General features: G+C 35.6%; 1 protein-coding gene across 2 annotated transcripts in view; it reads left to right on the top strand.

Moving 5' to 3' along the window:
* The window catches only part of LOC136041415 (ATP-binding cassette sub-family E member 1-like), a 43701-nt gene extending 27358 nt beyond the window's left edge, over positions 1–16343 (top strand). For both annotated transcript variants that reach the window (XM_065726074.1, XM_065726083.1), the window contains exons 9-11: positions 6203–6399; positions 8013–8247; positions 16177–16343. In XM_065726074.1, coding sequence (XP_065582146.1) covers positions 6203–6399; positions 8013–8247; positions 16177–16224 — 480 coding nt within the window. In that variant the 3' untranslated portion in view covers positions 16225–16343. The remainder of the gene's footprint in view (positions 1–6202; positions 6400–8012; positions 8248–16176) is intronic.
* Positions 16344–16810: the final 467 nt, after the last annotated feature.

The following is a 16810-nucleotide window of genomic DNA, read 5'->3' as shown; positions in this document are numbered from 1 at the left end:
CAGAAATATGACCCAACCTGAGCCTGGACCATTAATTGGATCAGGTTTATTAATTAATTTGGTCACAGGGGAGCTGCTTTCACTACGAAGATTATCTTTCACTTTCTGTTATTGTGTTACTATAAGAAGACATCCTTTTCAATCCCTTATTCTTCTTGTTTCACTTTCCTTTGCTTTTTTAAAGTTGTTTATTTACCAAAGAAAGAAAGTTATTAGCTGTGCCCTCTATTGGTTTTACTAGCATGTTATAATCAAATAAAATTGATACAAATTATATTTTTGATAACGTCATAAAACTCTTGAGAGTTGAGAGCTAGACAAAGCTGGTTTTTAAGGAACTGGTTAAGGAATCGAAAATTTGGCCATCTTACATCGCTGAACCTACGGACGCGCTTATTCTGAATAAATAATTTACAGAATATGTGGTAGCTTTTCTGTCCCGATCCTGGGACCACATGTGCATGCGCTCTTCCACCTGATGGGAGGAGGGGGTGTACCGAGTGGTTAAAAAGTAAAGATAGCCTGTCCCTTCCCTAAAGAGGCCCGAGACGGTCAGTCATTTTTATCGAAAGCTTTAGTCAATCGATTGACGTGTGCTTCAATCAACCCTCCAATGTTGACCAAAGTTAATTTCAAGTTTAATTTTAACTCACGGCTAGATTTTTAGTTTTAGTTCAGAGTAGTGTAGTGAAGTGTTTATTGTCTGTGAAATGCAGTCTAATACTGATCTGAATTTTCTTGCATGTACTTTATTTGCGCTCAAGCGAAAAGAAAATAGAAAACGTCACTGGTCCAAGGATTTTGAAGCATTAATTTTCTTTTTTTAGTTCAGAAACGGTGTAATCTGGTTTCAATGTCTTTACCACCCGCAATATCCTGTCAAATATCGCACCTTTCTTATTTTCGTTATAATAGTCTCTATTTCTGACTTTTCTTAACTCATGGTGATCCTGGTATGACTCTCTTAATGAATAGATACACTCATGTTCCGCATTTTTGCTTACTTCCCATATGTCTTTCAAGTTGTTGGCGCGTAACTCATCGAATACTTGAACACAACTAGTCTAGACGGTCAATCACCTCGTCAACCGCTTGAGTCATTCAAACTTTCTATAAATCACCGTCAACGCTCGACTCGAGCGTCAAACAAGCTCCTGTTTGACGGAAGCTTTTGATCAAAATGATTGACCATCTTGAGCCTCCTTAAGTCTTCAATAGGATATTTGTCTTCAAGCGATAACGAAGAAAGTTACTATTTAGTAGAGACGTTACCCCGTTAAATTCAAAAACATCACAGAATACATAAATAAACAATGCATCAAACAAACATATATCAAGTAGTGGACTTAGCTTTTACTAAGGATGGCAATAATGAGTTGCTATAGACGACAGTAGTGTATTGTAAACAAGCTTTCGGGTGGTTGATGATGATTCTAATTGGCTCGGCTTTTTTTTGCTAGATTTACGGTTAATATTAAAGTGCAAATCCCTCTTCCACTTCCTTCAACTCCCTTGCACATCATAGGAGACTAAATTTTGCTGTTGAACTACGCGCTATTCCAATAGCCCCGTGCATCGACGTCTTAGTAAATCAAAAAGTATACCCTTTAAGTTGCCATTATTGAAACTTTATATATAGGTTGAAACACCCCTCATTGAACAACAAGAAAAAATCACTTTTTTACATGGGCAGCAGTGATATGCCCTATTTTTCTTCATAGCTATTGACGCACTGGAACATCATAGAGAGGTGTTAAAGGAAATTCATATTTCTTATTGTGTTTTTTTTTTATTCATATTAGACTCAATAAGGCAGTCATAAAGTGCCACATGATACACTAAAAACTTAGTTTTGGTGACAAATGGAAAGGCTAGAACATCATAGAGAGCTAATTATGGACTCATTTATAAACTAATCTTTATATTTCATTGCTCTTTGTAAATTTGACTAAATAAATCAATAATGAGGTGCCGCAAGGCACCCAAAAAATGTGCTTTGTGTTGTTGTTTGTTTCATTTAGAAAAATAAAAGTAACAAAGAAGCTTGTTGTTTTCTAAAAAAAAAAACAGTCAGCGGGCAACCCTGGAAATTTTCCTTATATTTGAAATAGCTACAGTATTTTTAATTTAAAGTATTCACAAAAAGTAAGTGAATTATTAACTTACTCGTTGAGCATTGGTTGATTATGAATATTCAGAAAATTTGTACAATGCTTGGCAGCATTGCGGTAGAAACCGTACATTAATTAAAACTAGCCAGGGATGCAAATCGGATAGGAAAAATTGACACCGAGAGTTGGAAAATTACCCTTCCCTTTTTATCTTTGTTAATAAAACAAAATCTAGAAAAATTACACGAAAATTTTTTTGTGTAAGTTAAGGTGTGGGGGTTATCGATTTCCGTAAGGAGGGGGGGGGGCACAGAATAATTATTTTTTGTTTTTGCTTTCACTAAGCAAAGCTCGATCTCTCAGATCTGCATGTTAAAACTGATAACCATAGGTAAAGAATATGGGTTGATACCGCTTATAAGTTGGCACAAAATTTCTAAATTGTGAGAAAAATATATGTATGTTTATATTGTTTGGATTCATTTTATCCTACTTGCATCAAACATTTCTTACAATATACTGATGTAGAGATAAATGTAGCGCTGGCGTTATGTGAGTTACGACTAGCAACAGTAATAATCCTCAGTACATTTATGTCAATTCTTTTTTTGGAGCTAGTTAAAGGAAATATTTAGAAAAGCGAAAATAGCGAGAAGTCAGCATGGTAATGTACATAGAGGTAGTTCTAAATTTACGGGTTAGTATGTGAATCCAAAACGCAAGCAATAGGACGTTGTCAGCGCTCACTAGACGTTTCAATTACAAATAAGAGAATTTTGAGCTATGTCGGAGTTTTGATTTAAATATTGGAAAAAAATAAAACAATAAGTGATTCCTGGACCTGACCCCCTGCCCCCGCTAACTTCTATAACTAAACTGCGACGAATTTGACCTATCTAGCTACTGTGTGAGTATTATTATAAAAAGCTCTAAGTCTTATTTTATTTTTCAATGATTTCTTTTTTATGTATTTGAATGAAAAAATTCTTTGTTTTCAATGGTTTTTTTTTCTTTGTTTCATTTCTGTCCTATTTTCAGATGTAGAGGCCCTTTTCATATCATTTTTTTGCAACTTTTAAAACAAGAAAAGCTTATCTTGAACTAATATATTTTAGGACTATTAGGGTTAAAAATGCTATTTGGGCAAACGTGGTGAAACAGGAAGTATAATACATTGGTATAGTATGGTACTTGGGATAGGTGAACCTAGTCATTAACTAGGCTTGCCTGTTTACTTTATGATAAGATTTCAAAGGCGGTATATTTGTGTAACGATCATATTACGATGCGTAATGGACCTCTGTCTTTCGTGTTTTTATATTAAAAACGAGGCCGGATTGATTAGAAAAAGTAAAGATCTTCAAAGATGAATCTTCAGCTCAAAGTAAAGAACGAAGTTGAAACTTTAAGCGAGCAACAGTTTAAATGTTACTTCATTCGTTTTTTTCCAAATTATTCAAGAGGCAACTACCCCCCTAAGTGACGCCACTGGGCAAGATCATTAGGCTTAGGTCACTTATTCGCCTGTGAGTCCAAGTAAATTCAGTCCCCCCTTTGCATACAAGTCCTGTCGACATTGTCCGTCATGAATCAAACCAAAAATCTCGGTCGTCGTTTAATTCTACGGCCCTCTACCTTAGTTCTGCCCTAGGATGGATGGATGTATGATAGACTATATGTTAGCAAGTGAAAATGACGTCATTTTTAAAAAATCTTGAAAAAGGTTTATGCTAGCTTTGTCTCTCACTCAGACTGTCTTTCTTGGCTTTGTCTCCAATTGGCCAATGGCTTGAGGGTAATTTGACTTTAATATATATATTAAAATCATTTAAAACAAACCGTGACAGAGTAAAAAGTAGACGATTAAAACGGGAAAAAACGTATCACTAAATTTACCCGTTATATATATATATATATATATATATATTGACGTATGTGTATATATATATATATATATATATATATATATATATATATATATATATATATATATATATATATATATACTAGCTGTTGGGGTGGCGCTTCGCGCCACCCCAACACCTAGTTGGTCGGGGCGCTTCGCGCCCCCCCCCCCCCCCAAGCCCCCCGCACGCGTAAGTCGTTACGCACCATATTAGTTACGCGCCATTGTTGTTGTGTCCCTATGTCCCACCTGTGAATATAGATATATATATATATATATATATATATATATATATATATATATATATATATATATATATATATATATATATATATATATGTTTTTAACTACATAAAACTTGCGAATATACAACATTCTTTGCTGTCCCATTGTCTGTGCATATAAATAGATTTTCAGGTTTACCGACTCTTGAACATGCAACATATAATGGTCCATGGGAAAACAGTCCGTATTCAGATCTATACCTCATGATTCTAATGATTGCCCTTGAGCTTTGTTGATGGTGATTGCTAATCGACCATTCCCTGAGTCGCCATCGTCATCTATATATCCCCCTGTGCACCCCGGCGTCCCCTTTGTAGTTATGTCCCTGTGTCCCGGTCGTCATTTATATTCCCTGTGTCCCGGTCGTCATTTGTGTCCCGGTGTTCCAGTCTGTGATTTCTCTTTGAGTGTCCCGGGCGTCATTTATATTCCTTGTGTCCCGGTGTCCCGGTCGTCATTTATATCCCCCTGTGCCCCCCGGCGTCCCCATTGTAGTTGTGTCCCTGTGTCCCGGTCGTCATTTATATTCCCTGTGTCCCGGTCGTCATTTGTATCCCGGTGTCCCGGTCTGTATATACATTCGTTTTTTAGTTTTGTTTTTCTCCTTTATTTTTTTCCTTTTTTCTTTTTTTTCTTTTTTAGTTTATTTAGATTTGTAGATTTTTTAGTTTTTTTATTAGTTTTTAGTTTTTTTGTAGTTTTTACCATTTTTTTACTTTTTTTAGTTTTTTTTTTTTACTTATGTCCTGGTCGTCATTTATACTCCCTTTGTCCCGGTCGTCATTTGTGTCTCGGTGCTTTGTTGATTGCTAATTTATATTATATTTATATTTATTTTTTTTATATTTATTAATATTTTTTTAGTTTTCTTTTTCTCTTATTTTTCAGTTTTTTCCTTTTTTTTAGTTTTTCTTTTTTAGTTTTTAGTTTTTTTTTGTTTTTTACCTTTTTTTAGTTTTTTTAGTTTTTTTAGTTTTTTAGCTTTTTTAGTTTTTTTATTAGTTTTTAGTTTTTTTTTAGTTTTTGCCTTTTTTTAGTTTTTTCAGTTTTTTTTAGTTTTCAGTTTTTTACCTTTTTTTAGTTTTTTTTTAGTTTTTTAGCTTTTTTAGTTTTTTTTGTAGTTTTTACCTTTTTTAGTTTTTTTTTCTTCTTTTGTATTAGTGTGAAATAATTCAGACGTCATATGCGGACAAACACGACGTCACTCGACAGACAGACAGACAGACATAACCCACAAACAACTTATTTTTATATATATTTATTCATATTTTTCTAGTTTTCTTTTTCTCTTTTATTTTTCAGTTTTTTCCTTTTTTTAGTTTTTTTCTTTTTTAGTTTTTAGTTTTTTTTAGTTTTTTACCTTTTTTTAGTTTTTTTTTAGTTTTTTTAGTTTTTTAGCTTTTTTAGTTTTTTATTAGTTTTTATTTTTTTTGTAGTTTTTGCCTTTTTTTTATTTTTTTCAGTTTTTTTTTAGTTATTAGATTTTTACCTTTTTTTAGTTTTTTTTAGTTTTTTAGCTTTTTTAGTTTTTTTTCTTTTTAGTTTTTTTTGTAGTTTTTACCTTTTTTAGTTTTTTTCTTCTTTTGTATTAGTGTGAAATAATTTAGTGTGACGTCACCTGATCCACAGATCCACACACAGACAACTTATTTTTATATATATAGATATATTTATGTAGATATTTATATATTTTGTTTTATGTCTATTAGGTCTGTACACAAGATTTTGTTTTAGAGAAGTGAGGGGTTCAAGTTAAAGAAATATAAAATAAACAGGGAAACTATATAAGAAAAAAAATACAAGAAATCATTCGATAAATTGTTGAAATCAAGATCATACGAACCTGATGCATAGCGTTGATGTTTTATGATACTATTTTTAAGCTCTTTGTCTGTTTCAGTTTAATACGGACGTAATGAAACCAATGAAAATCGAGGATATTATGGATCAGGATGTTCAATTTTTATCTGGTGGTGAGCTTCAACGAGTGGCGCTGGTCCTTGCCTTAGGAAAACCCGCAGATGTTTATCTGATTGATGAGCCCTCAGCCTATCTGGATTCAGAGCAACGTCTTGTTGCAGCAAAAGTCATTAAAAAGTAAAATCATAATATATAAATATATATGTATATATATGTATATTTCGTTTTGTCTTCTCTGACAGCTGGTTTACGAAGCCTTTTAAAGACAAAGAAACTTTTTTTCTTCTTTTTGCGTAATATTGAAGACTAAAGCGAACCAAGTCGACAAATAAATTTTTGAACTCAGTGCCCGTAATTTTAAGACAAATTAATTGACTTAACTTTCCCATGCCGTTGTATTCTTTAATATTTAACTGAAAAAGATTCTGAGAGTTTTACAATGAAACAGTGTGGAGTAGATGTACTAAAATGATGTTCCTTCCTTCTAAATCGAGTCTCTCTCTTTCCATCTTCTTTGGCGAGTCTCTCTCTTTCCATCTTCTTTGGTTGGCACTTTGCATTGTCGTAAAAGGCTTTGAGGGTTTAGCAATTTTTAGTCACTACTGACCCAAAGGATCAACTTTTGCTTTTGAAAATGGCTATCGTAACCTATACAATTAGTCAGATTAGTGCTTTACGTCTACAGTAAAAGGGGTACAACAGCAATGCCGAATTCGGCCCAGTCCTGTGGCTACTTTTCCTTGCTTTTACATTTGGCATCAAAACCAAAAGCTCACCTTCCCCCTTTCACAGATAAAAGTCTCAAATTCTCTCTAGCGGTTTAAAATTCAAATAATGTCTTGCCTCTTTTATTAATATATGCCCATCAGAATCCAATTAACCCATCTAAATAACTTATCTCAGGTTCTATTTTGTTCTTTTCATGTTTTTTGGTTTGCAAGTTGAAGATTATTTATTTATTTTTTTTACCCAGGTACTGGGTGTTTAGAATTTTGAATAGCATATATTCACAGAAACTAAATCTATATAACACACATGGAATTGCTTTTTGTAAGGCTGATTGGCCAGTTGCAAAAGAAATGAAATGCCTTCTTGTATAAAAGCACAATATAAGGGAATAGCATAGAACAAAGGTACAGAAGATCCTAATTCACATGTGGAACGAACATTGCTAAAATAAAGCTAAGAAAAAGACGCAAGCCAACTTTTTACGCCAAAATCTGTTATCATTAGAATCCCAAGTGTTACTGGCATTATTGCTCATATTGTAATTTTATGTAGCTTTGTCTATTCACTATTTCTCTGTCCTGGATTTGAGGTTCACTCTTGCGCTATTAATTGTTTTTATGTTGCCCAAACGAGCTTGTAGTCCTTACTGGGAAAAAAAAATCTAGACAATAAATCACCTATAAAAATAGAATGACATATATTTTCTGAACTAAACCAATTGAGTATGACCTTCATTTCATTTTCGTGTATTGCATTGTATACAAGAGGCACCCGACTGTAGCCTGCAACATTTTGATTTTGCCTTTATTATTTTCTGAAAATCATCATTGTAAGTGGTCCCTTTAGATTCACTTTAGCCAAGTTAATATTCTTACAATCCCTACACATGAATGGTGATAAAAAAAAGGTTGGCTTCGTCATATTTTTTTGTGGGGTCTCATTTTTAATAGAAATAGGAGTATTGTCCGGAAGCTAGGCTAAACTTCAATAAGAGCTCCATTAATAGTAAGTGAAATACAGAATTGTTCCAGGGCTTAATAATATAACTTCATTTTAAACAGGTTTATCCTGCACGCCAAGAAAACAGCCTTTGTTGTGGAGCATGATTTTATAATGGCAACATATTTGGCTGATCGAGTTATAGTTTTTGACGGTGTTCCATCGCAGAATACTTCAGCAACCGCCCCACAGTCTCTTCTCAGCGGAATGAATCGCTTTTTGCAACTTCTTGAAATTTCGTTTAGAAGAGATCCTAACAACTTCAGGCCGAGAATTAATAAACGCAATTCTGTAAAGGTAATTCTAATATCCATTGCTCTGCTTTTTTTGTCTCATTCATTAGTTGAGTAACGAATTTTTCTGATTTCGAAGTGTCATGGAAGAAGGAATTTTTGAAAAGCGTTTTTTTATGTAAGGTTTTTTCTATCATGAGATAGAAAAGGTTTTATTTAATCCTGTTTTCTATACCTGAGCGTACGTTTTGTATAAACGTAGATAACGCTGGTTTTGCATAAACCTATCAAATATGGGCTAGGTTTTCATTGTGAAATTCTGATCCAAATAGTTCCCAAACAAGTGACGCCTGGAATGCAATACTGGCAAGACCTGGCAGAGAGAATAAACAAATAATAAATGAAGCCAGAAGAATTTGCATTCAGTTTGGGATTTAAACACTTTTTCAAAGGACTCTGCTAACCGTTCTCCAGTGCAACTGGGAGTTTAAGAAAAGGGAAGACAAGACAAAGAAAGGAAAAAACTACAATACATGGAAAGAATTAGATTCTTAGTAAAAAAAAAAAAAAATGAATTTAAACTTAACTATCAATAAAACAGTAATTGTAAAGCTGGAGCTTGAAAGAAGAAGAAAATAACGAAATTAAAAAAAATAATATTGTGTTAACAGCCACCCTCTTTCATGAAAGGGAAAATGGCAACTCAACAGGCTTGGCACGTCTGGTGACCCTCTAAGATTTTCTGTAAAAAAAAAATAGTCGTTTATGCATACTAGAACTATAAAATATAACGAAGGGTGTTTTCGTATCGGAAATGGAATGGTATGTTTCGCACTTCTATCTTTTCAAATTTGACTTGATAGTGGGAGAATTGTCGCAGTTGGTCACTATCGGTACCTTTTTTTATAACATTTCAAGCTTTGTGAAATATTAATTATTCGCAAAACAAGGACAGAAAAGACTTTCCTGCAATGCAATTTTTTTTTTAGCTTATGTATCGTAATCGTATTTGCTTAAATCAGCCTCGAAGTACGTAAGATTCTGAATTTAAAGGAATCTGATTCGAACAATCCGTCTTTTAAAAACCTAAAAATTGAGTGCCCAAACGCATTGGTAATTGCAGAAATAATTTAATTTTGCCATTTAAACTATATTACTTTTTTAACAAAGGATCCTCTGTGCCATGCTCATCTACTTTGTGCAAGTTCCTGGTGGAATAGAGGGCTGGGTTTAATCATAGCAAATATTCTTTTTTTTATGGCACTTGGTATTAACCAAGTGACATATAGCAATCGCCAATTCTGTCGGTCTGTCTGTCTGTCGGTCCCGGTTTTGCCACTTTAGGCACTTCCAGGTAAGCTAGGACGATGAAATTTGGCAGGCGTATCAGGGACGGGACCAGCTTAAATTAGAAATAGTCGTTTTCCCAATTTGACCATCTGGGGAGGAGTGGGGGGCCGGTTAATTCGGAAAAAATGAAGTATTTTTAACTTATGAATGGGTGATGTGATTTTAATGAAATTTGATGTTTGGAATGATATAGTGTCTCAGAGCTCTTATTTTAAATCCCGACCGGATCTGATGACATTGGGGGAAGTTGGAGGGGGGGAAACCTAAAATCTTGGAAAACACTTAGAGTGGAGGGATCGGGATGAAACTTGATGGGAAAAATAAGCACAAGTCCCAGATACATGATTGACATAATCGGAACGGATCCGCTCTCTTTGGGGTAGTGGGGGGCGGGTAATTCTGAAAAATTAGAAAAAATGAGGTATTTTTAACTTACGAACAGGTGATCGGATCTCAATGAAATTTGATGTTTAGAAGGATATCGTGCCTTAGAGCTCTTATTTTAAATCCCGACCAGATCTGGTGACATTGGGGGGGGAGTTGGGAGGGGGAACCTAAAACTTGGAAAACACTTAGAGTGGAGGGATCGGGATGAAACTTGGTGGGAAAAATAAAAACAATTGCTAAATACATGATTGAGATAAACGAAACGGATCCGCTCTCTTTGGGATAGTTGGGGGGGGGGTTATTTCTGAAAATTTGAAAAAATGAGGTATTTTTAACTTACGAACAGGTGACCGGATCTCAATGAAATTTGATATTTAGAAGGATATCGTGGCTCAGAGCTCTTATTTTAAACCCGACCAGATCTGGTGACATTGGGGGGGGGGGAGTTGGGAGAGGGAAACCTAAAATTTGAAAAACACTTAGAGTGGAGGGATCAGGATGAAACTTGGTGGGAAAAATATTCACGAATCCTAGATACTTGATTGACATAACCGGAACGGATCCGCTCTCTTTGGGGTAGTTGGGGGAGGGGTTAATTCTGAAAAAATTAAAAAAAAATGAGGTATTTTTACTTTCGAACGGGTTATCGGATATCAATGAAATTTGATATTAAGAAGGATATCGTGTCTCAAAGCTCTTATTTTAAATCCTGACTGGATCTGGTGACGTTGGGGGAAGTTTGCGGTGGGGGAACCTAAAATCATGGAAAACGCTTATATTGGAGGGATCGGGATGAAACTTGGTGGGAAAAATAAGCAGAAGTCTTACATACGTGATTTACAGAATTGGAACGGATCCGATCTTTTGGGGGGGGGGTTAATTCTGAAAATAAGAAAAAATGATGTACTTTTAACTTACGAAGGAGTGATCGGATCTTCATGAAACTTCATATTTAGAAGGACCTCGTAACTCAGATCTCATATTTTAAATCTCAACCGGATCAAGCGTAATTGGGGGGGGGGGGGAAATCTTAGAAAATACTTAAAGCGGTGAGATCAGGATGAAACTGGATGGAAGAATAAAAACCTGTCTAAGATACGTGACTGACATAACCGGTTTTCACCGGATCTTGTGCTTTAAAGTTCTTATTTTAAATTCCGACCAGATCCTGTGACGTTGGGGGTAGTTAGAGGGGGAAACCGGAATTCTTGGAAAACGTGAAAATTGGGGTATTTTTATCTTACGAATAGATGATCGGATCTTAATGAAATTTGATTTTTAGAAAGAATTCATGTCTCAGAGCTCTTATTTCAAATCCCGACCAAATCGTTTGACATTGGGGGGAGTTGGAGGGGGAAATCTTGGAAAAACACTTGGAGTGTAGGAATCGGGATGAAGCTTGGTGGATAGAATAAACAAATGTCCTTGATACGTGATTGACAGAATCGTACTGGATTCGCTCTGTTTGGGGGAGTTGAGGGGAGGGTTCAGTGATTTGGCGAGTTTGGTGCTTCTGGACGTGCTAGGACGATGAAAATTGATAGGCGTGTCAGGGAGCTGCACAATTTGACTTGAAAAAGTCGTTTTCCCAGATTCGACCATCTGGGGGCTAAAGGGAGAGGAAAAATTAGAAAAAATTAGGTATTTATAACTTAGGTATTTAAAATTAAGGTATCACGGAAAAAGTAGAAAAAATGAGGTATTTTTGAGTTACGAACTGGTTGTTGGATCTTAATGAAATTTGATATTTAGAAGAACCTCGTGTCTCAGAGCTCTTATTTTAGGTCCCGACCAGATCCGATGACATTGGGGGGAGTTGGAAGGGGAAACTGGAAATCTTGGAAAACGCTTAGAGTGGAGAGATCGGGATGAAACTTGATGGGAAGAAGCTCTTAGATCTTCCGATCTCTTCACAAGTGCCATAAGAGCTCTTGGCTCTTGTTTAAAAAAGAACGGAATCTAGTCCATAGTAACCGAAATATACCTCGCTCTTCACGCTATAGTGTTCAGTACTTTAAAAAGGTTGTTCTGTTTCATCTTCTATTCTTCTCCTTCTTCTTCATCTTCTTCATTAGTTTCAGGTCTATTCATCCAATAAGCTTTAATTATCATTTTTAGGCTTGTTCTTGGAGAATAATCTAAACTAGCTTAAAGAATAGAAAGTATCGAATTTTTGTATGTTTTTCGCCTGTTTTCAACTTATTTTTTAGTCAAAAAAAGATGTAAAGCAAACTTTAAAAAAGTAATTCCGTCGCCGGATTAATTTGAATTTCAGCTATCGAATGATAGTAAAATCGTTGTCTTATGTTGAATTGTTAAAACCATGGGATTGTAGAAAAATAGTCTTCCAAAAACTGGCTCTAGAAACACGAGTCTTGGTGCAAGAAATAAATGCGCAAAGTATACGTTACATTATTTGCTTAAAGAAAAACAAAAAAAAAACTTCACTGTTTTTTGTCATTGCTTTTCTTACAATTACATAAAAAAAAAGTGAGAAATTATCAACTCCAAGTATGCGTAGTAACTCAATTGATTGCGTGAGAAAAGATAATTCACTGGAACAACAAGTAGAAGCATTTTTTACCAAACAAGGGCCCTATATTTTAAGCACAATACTTTTAGAGTGGAGCTGTTAAAATATCAGGCAGTTTGCACATTTTGAACACTGTATCTATGCTGTTTAACGGACGCATCATTCTCATTTTATGTCCGAAAATTATGACGATGAACGTCAGTCCTCTGACAAAACACACTTGCGAAATAACCTGGAAGATCACTGTTACAATACTTGCACATAGAAACAAATCTGTAATAATCACACAAACCAGTTACTGGTATTGTATTGATTTTCTAATCACTTGTCTCTCTCTTTGTCGTAGCAATGGCAATTGGGAAAGGGTGTGAAAAACACCTATTTTCGGTATTTTCATTGGAAAATACCTTTTTGCTACTTTATCTTAAAAGACAATAGAATCTCCCCCCCCCCTTAAATTTTGAATGAAAGGTCTAGCCCTCTCTTATCTAATTTCCATTAATTGACTCCATTGCTATTCCGTGAATAAATATAATATTGATCTTCTCTAGTGCTCGTATATGGCGAATTATCAAAGGAAAAGTACCGAGCCAAACTGACGAATAGTGCAAAATACAGAGGTTTATCGGAGAAAAAAAATAATAATTTGAAATTGAGAAGGAAAAATTTATATTAATTTGCAAACAATCTCTAAATGACGTGATAATATATTTCTAATAGCCTTAATAGGGTAATTAAATCCAACCACGCTTAATGATTCCCTATCAGTCGGTAAGATAATGGTTCGAGGAACACGAAAACTTAAAAAAAGTTGATTCGCCCAAGTTCAAGCCAGGACGGTGTACTTTTTACAATACACATATCTTGCTAAGTGTTGTATTAATAATGGTGTTGAGAAGTTGTTCAGTTGGGACAGCATCCCTCAAGGCTCTGTCGTCAGCAAATAAAGATGTAGCGATTTTGGAGCGATTTGGCCTATTCTAGAGTTTCTGACACTAGAAGATTAACTGATTTACTACCGCTTGATGCACTTAAGGGATTCCAGGCATTTCAGCATGAGTGACAGGATGTGAGGGCTGAGCTAGTCTAAAACTATGTTTGCATAGTCTTTTAGTGACTATATTTGGACTCAGAATTTATTTTTATGTATAGGTTGCGTAGGCTCCATTGAATAAAACGCTTTTTTTTAGCGAATAAAACGCTTTTATTGTTTTTTTTATTTAATTATTTAGAATTGTAAGGACTTTACTGGGACTGATTTGTTTGAAGCAGTTCTTCTTGGTTTGGCTTTGTTTTGACCGATAGAACTCATATTATTTGGGTCGAGATTTATTTATGGCACTTGGTATTAACCAAGTGACATATAGCAATCACAAATTCTGTCGGTCTGTCTGTCTGTCGGTCCCAGTTTTGCTACTTTAGGCACTTCCAGGTAAGCTAGGACGATGAAATTTGCGAAGCGTATCAGGGACCGGACCAGAATAAATTAGAAATAGTCGTTTTCCCGATTTGACCATCGATTTGAAAAAATAGAAAAAATGAAGTATTTTTAACTTATGAGCGGGTGATGGGATCTTAATGAAATTTGATGTTTGGAATGATATTGTGTCTCAGAGCTCTTATTTTAAATCCTGACCAGATCTGATGACATTGGGGGGGGGGGAGTTGGGAGGGGGAAACCTAAAACTTTGAAAACACTTAGAGTGGAGGGATTGGGATGAAACTTGGTGGGAAAAATAAAAACAAGTCCTAGATACATGTTTGAAGTAACCGGAATGGATTCGCTCTCTTTGGGGTAGATGGGGGGGGGGGTAAATCTGAAAAATTAGAAAAATTAGGTATTTTTAACTTACGAACGGGTGATCGGATCTCAATGAAATTTTATATTTAGAAGGATATCGTGTCTCAGAGCTCTTATTTTAAATTCCGATCGGATCTGGTTACATTTGGGGGGGCGGGTTGGGAGGGGGAAAGCTAAATCTTGGAAAACACTTAGAGTGGAGAGATCGGGATGAAACTTGGTGGAAAAACAAGCACAAGTCCTAGATACATGATTGACATAACCGGAACGGATCTGCTCTCTTTGGGGTAGTTAGGGGGGGGGGGTAATTCGGTTAATTCTGAAAAATTAGAAAAAATGAGATATTTTTAACTTACGAACGGATGATTGGATCTTAATGAAATTTGATATTTAGAAGGACATCGTTTCTCAAAGCTGTTATTTTAAGTTGCGACCGGATCTGGTGACATTGGGGGGAGTTTGGGGTGGGGGAACCTAAAATGATGGAAAACGCTTAGATTGGAGGGATCGGGATGAAACTTGGTGGGGAAAACAAGCAGAAGTCTTAGATACGTGATTTACTCAATTGGAACGGATCTGATTTATTGGGGGGGGGGGGTAATCCTGAAAAATTAGAAAAAATGACGTATTTTCAACTTACGAAGGAGTGATCGGATCTTAATGAAATTTCATATTTAGAAGGATCTCATAACTCAGATCTCTTATCTTAAATCTCAACCGGATCCAGCGTAATTGGGGGGGGGGCAGTTGGGGGTATCGGAAATCTTTGAAAATACTTAAAGCGGTGAGATTAGGATGAAACTGGATGGGAAGAATAAAACCTGTCTAAGATACGTGACTGACATAACCGGACCGGATCTGCTCTCTTTGGTGGAGTTGGGGGGGGGGGGTAATTTTGAAAGTTGAGGTATTTGTAACTTACGAAAGGGTGACCAGATCTTAATGAAATTTGATATTTAGAAGGATCTTGTGCTTTAAAGCTCTAATTTTAAATTCCGACCAGATCCTGTGACATTGGGAGGATTGGAGGGGGAAACCCGAATTCTTGGAAACTTGAAAAAGGGGGTATTTTTATCTTACGAATAGGTGATCGGATCTTAACGAAATTTGATATTTAGAAGGAATTAATGTCTCAGAGCTCTTATTTCAAATCCCGACTAGATCTTTTGATATTGGGGGGGAGTTGGAGGGGGAAATATTGGAAAACACTTTGAGTGGAGGAATCGGGATGAAGCTTGGTGGATAGAATAAGCAAATGTCCTTGATATGTGATTGACGGAACCGTACTGGATTCTATCTCTTTGGGGGAGTTGGGGGGAGGGGTTCAGTGATTTGGCGAATTTGGTGCTTCTGGACGTGCTAGGACAATGAAAATTGGTAGGCATGTCAGGGAGCTGCACAAATTGACTTGATAAAGTCGGTTTTCCAGATTCGACCATCTGGGGGTCTAAAGGGCGAGGAAAAATTAGAAGAAATTAGGTATTTATAACATATGAGTGGGTGATCGGATCTTAATGAATTTTGATATTTAGAAGGACATCGGGACTCAGAGCTCTTATTTTAAATCCTGACCGGCATTAAGCATCTTATTTTCCTTTTTAAATCAATCTATTGATTCATAGAATTTTGTTAGAGCTCATACCATATGATCTCTTGGCTCTTAGCTCTTCATGCCTCGTCACAAGTGCCATATGAGCTCTTAGCTCTTGTTCTTCTTTTTCAGAGAGCGAGCTCTTTAGGAAACGTTGTGTCACACTCATACATGGTTGCGAATGGAGTCGGTCCTATTAGAGCCATTTTTGAAAGATCAAGAGGGACTGTGTAATTGTAATATAAAAATAATTACTAAATTCTTCATTGAGAACATGTTATGTCGCTGTTATCGACCACTATCTAAAAGAATTTCTCTGTTTCTTTTCCAGGATACGGAGCAGAAGAGAAGCGGAAACTACTTTTTCCTTGGTGATTAGACCTCAAGAGAACATTCAGCACATGATAAATCCCATTCTTTTTTTTTTTTTATGGAAGGATTTATAAACTAAATTGGTGTTGATGAAGGAAATAAAGCTCAATGTTGGCTTTAGAAGAACATACACATTAGGCTGCTGATTTAAATTCAGCATTTGGATTTAGAAGGTGCTAGGACTTGAACTGACAGGTCAAATACTGACAGTTTTGATTATGTTCGTTAAGCTCAAATAGTAGGCGTAATTTAAAAGAGTGTTTGGTGACATTCGGCATTTTCTCAAGCTTTATAATCGTTTTTCTCTCAGAAATTGAGATTTGACACTTATTGCTACCCTAATTTTACCAGTTACTCTAATTATTTTTATTATGACATTGAAAAATGCAAAATGTCGCCAACGCTAGATGGCTTTGATAGTTTTTGGCGACACTAGGGTCAGTTCTCACTCTTGCAAGTTGCCCATACTTTTTGGGCAAGCTTTTTCTTCTTTTTAAACCTTTCAAACTTATTAGCGAAATTCACCCAACCGACAATGCTATTTCTTTTTGTTAATACGTGAAAAGCGTATGCAGAAATGCGTTAATTCGATA

This window comes from Artemia franciscana, chromosome 2 (genome assembly GCF_032884065.1).
Source record: "Artemia franciscana chromosome 2, ASM3288406v1, whole genome shotgun sequence".
Classification (NCBI taxonomy): domain Eukaryota; kingdom Metazoa; phylum Arthropoda; class Branchiopoda; order Anostraca; family Artemiidae; genus Artemia; species Artemia franciscana.
The sequence above is the reverse complement of the archived record's forward strand: the minus strand, read 5'-3'. Positions and strand labels throughout refer to the sequence as shown.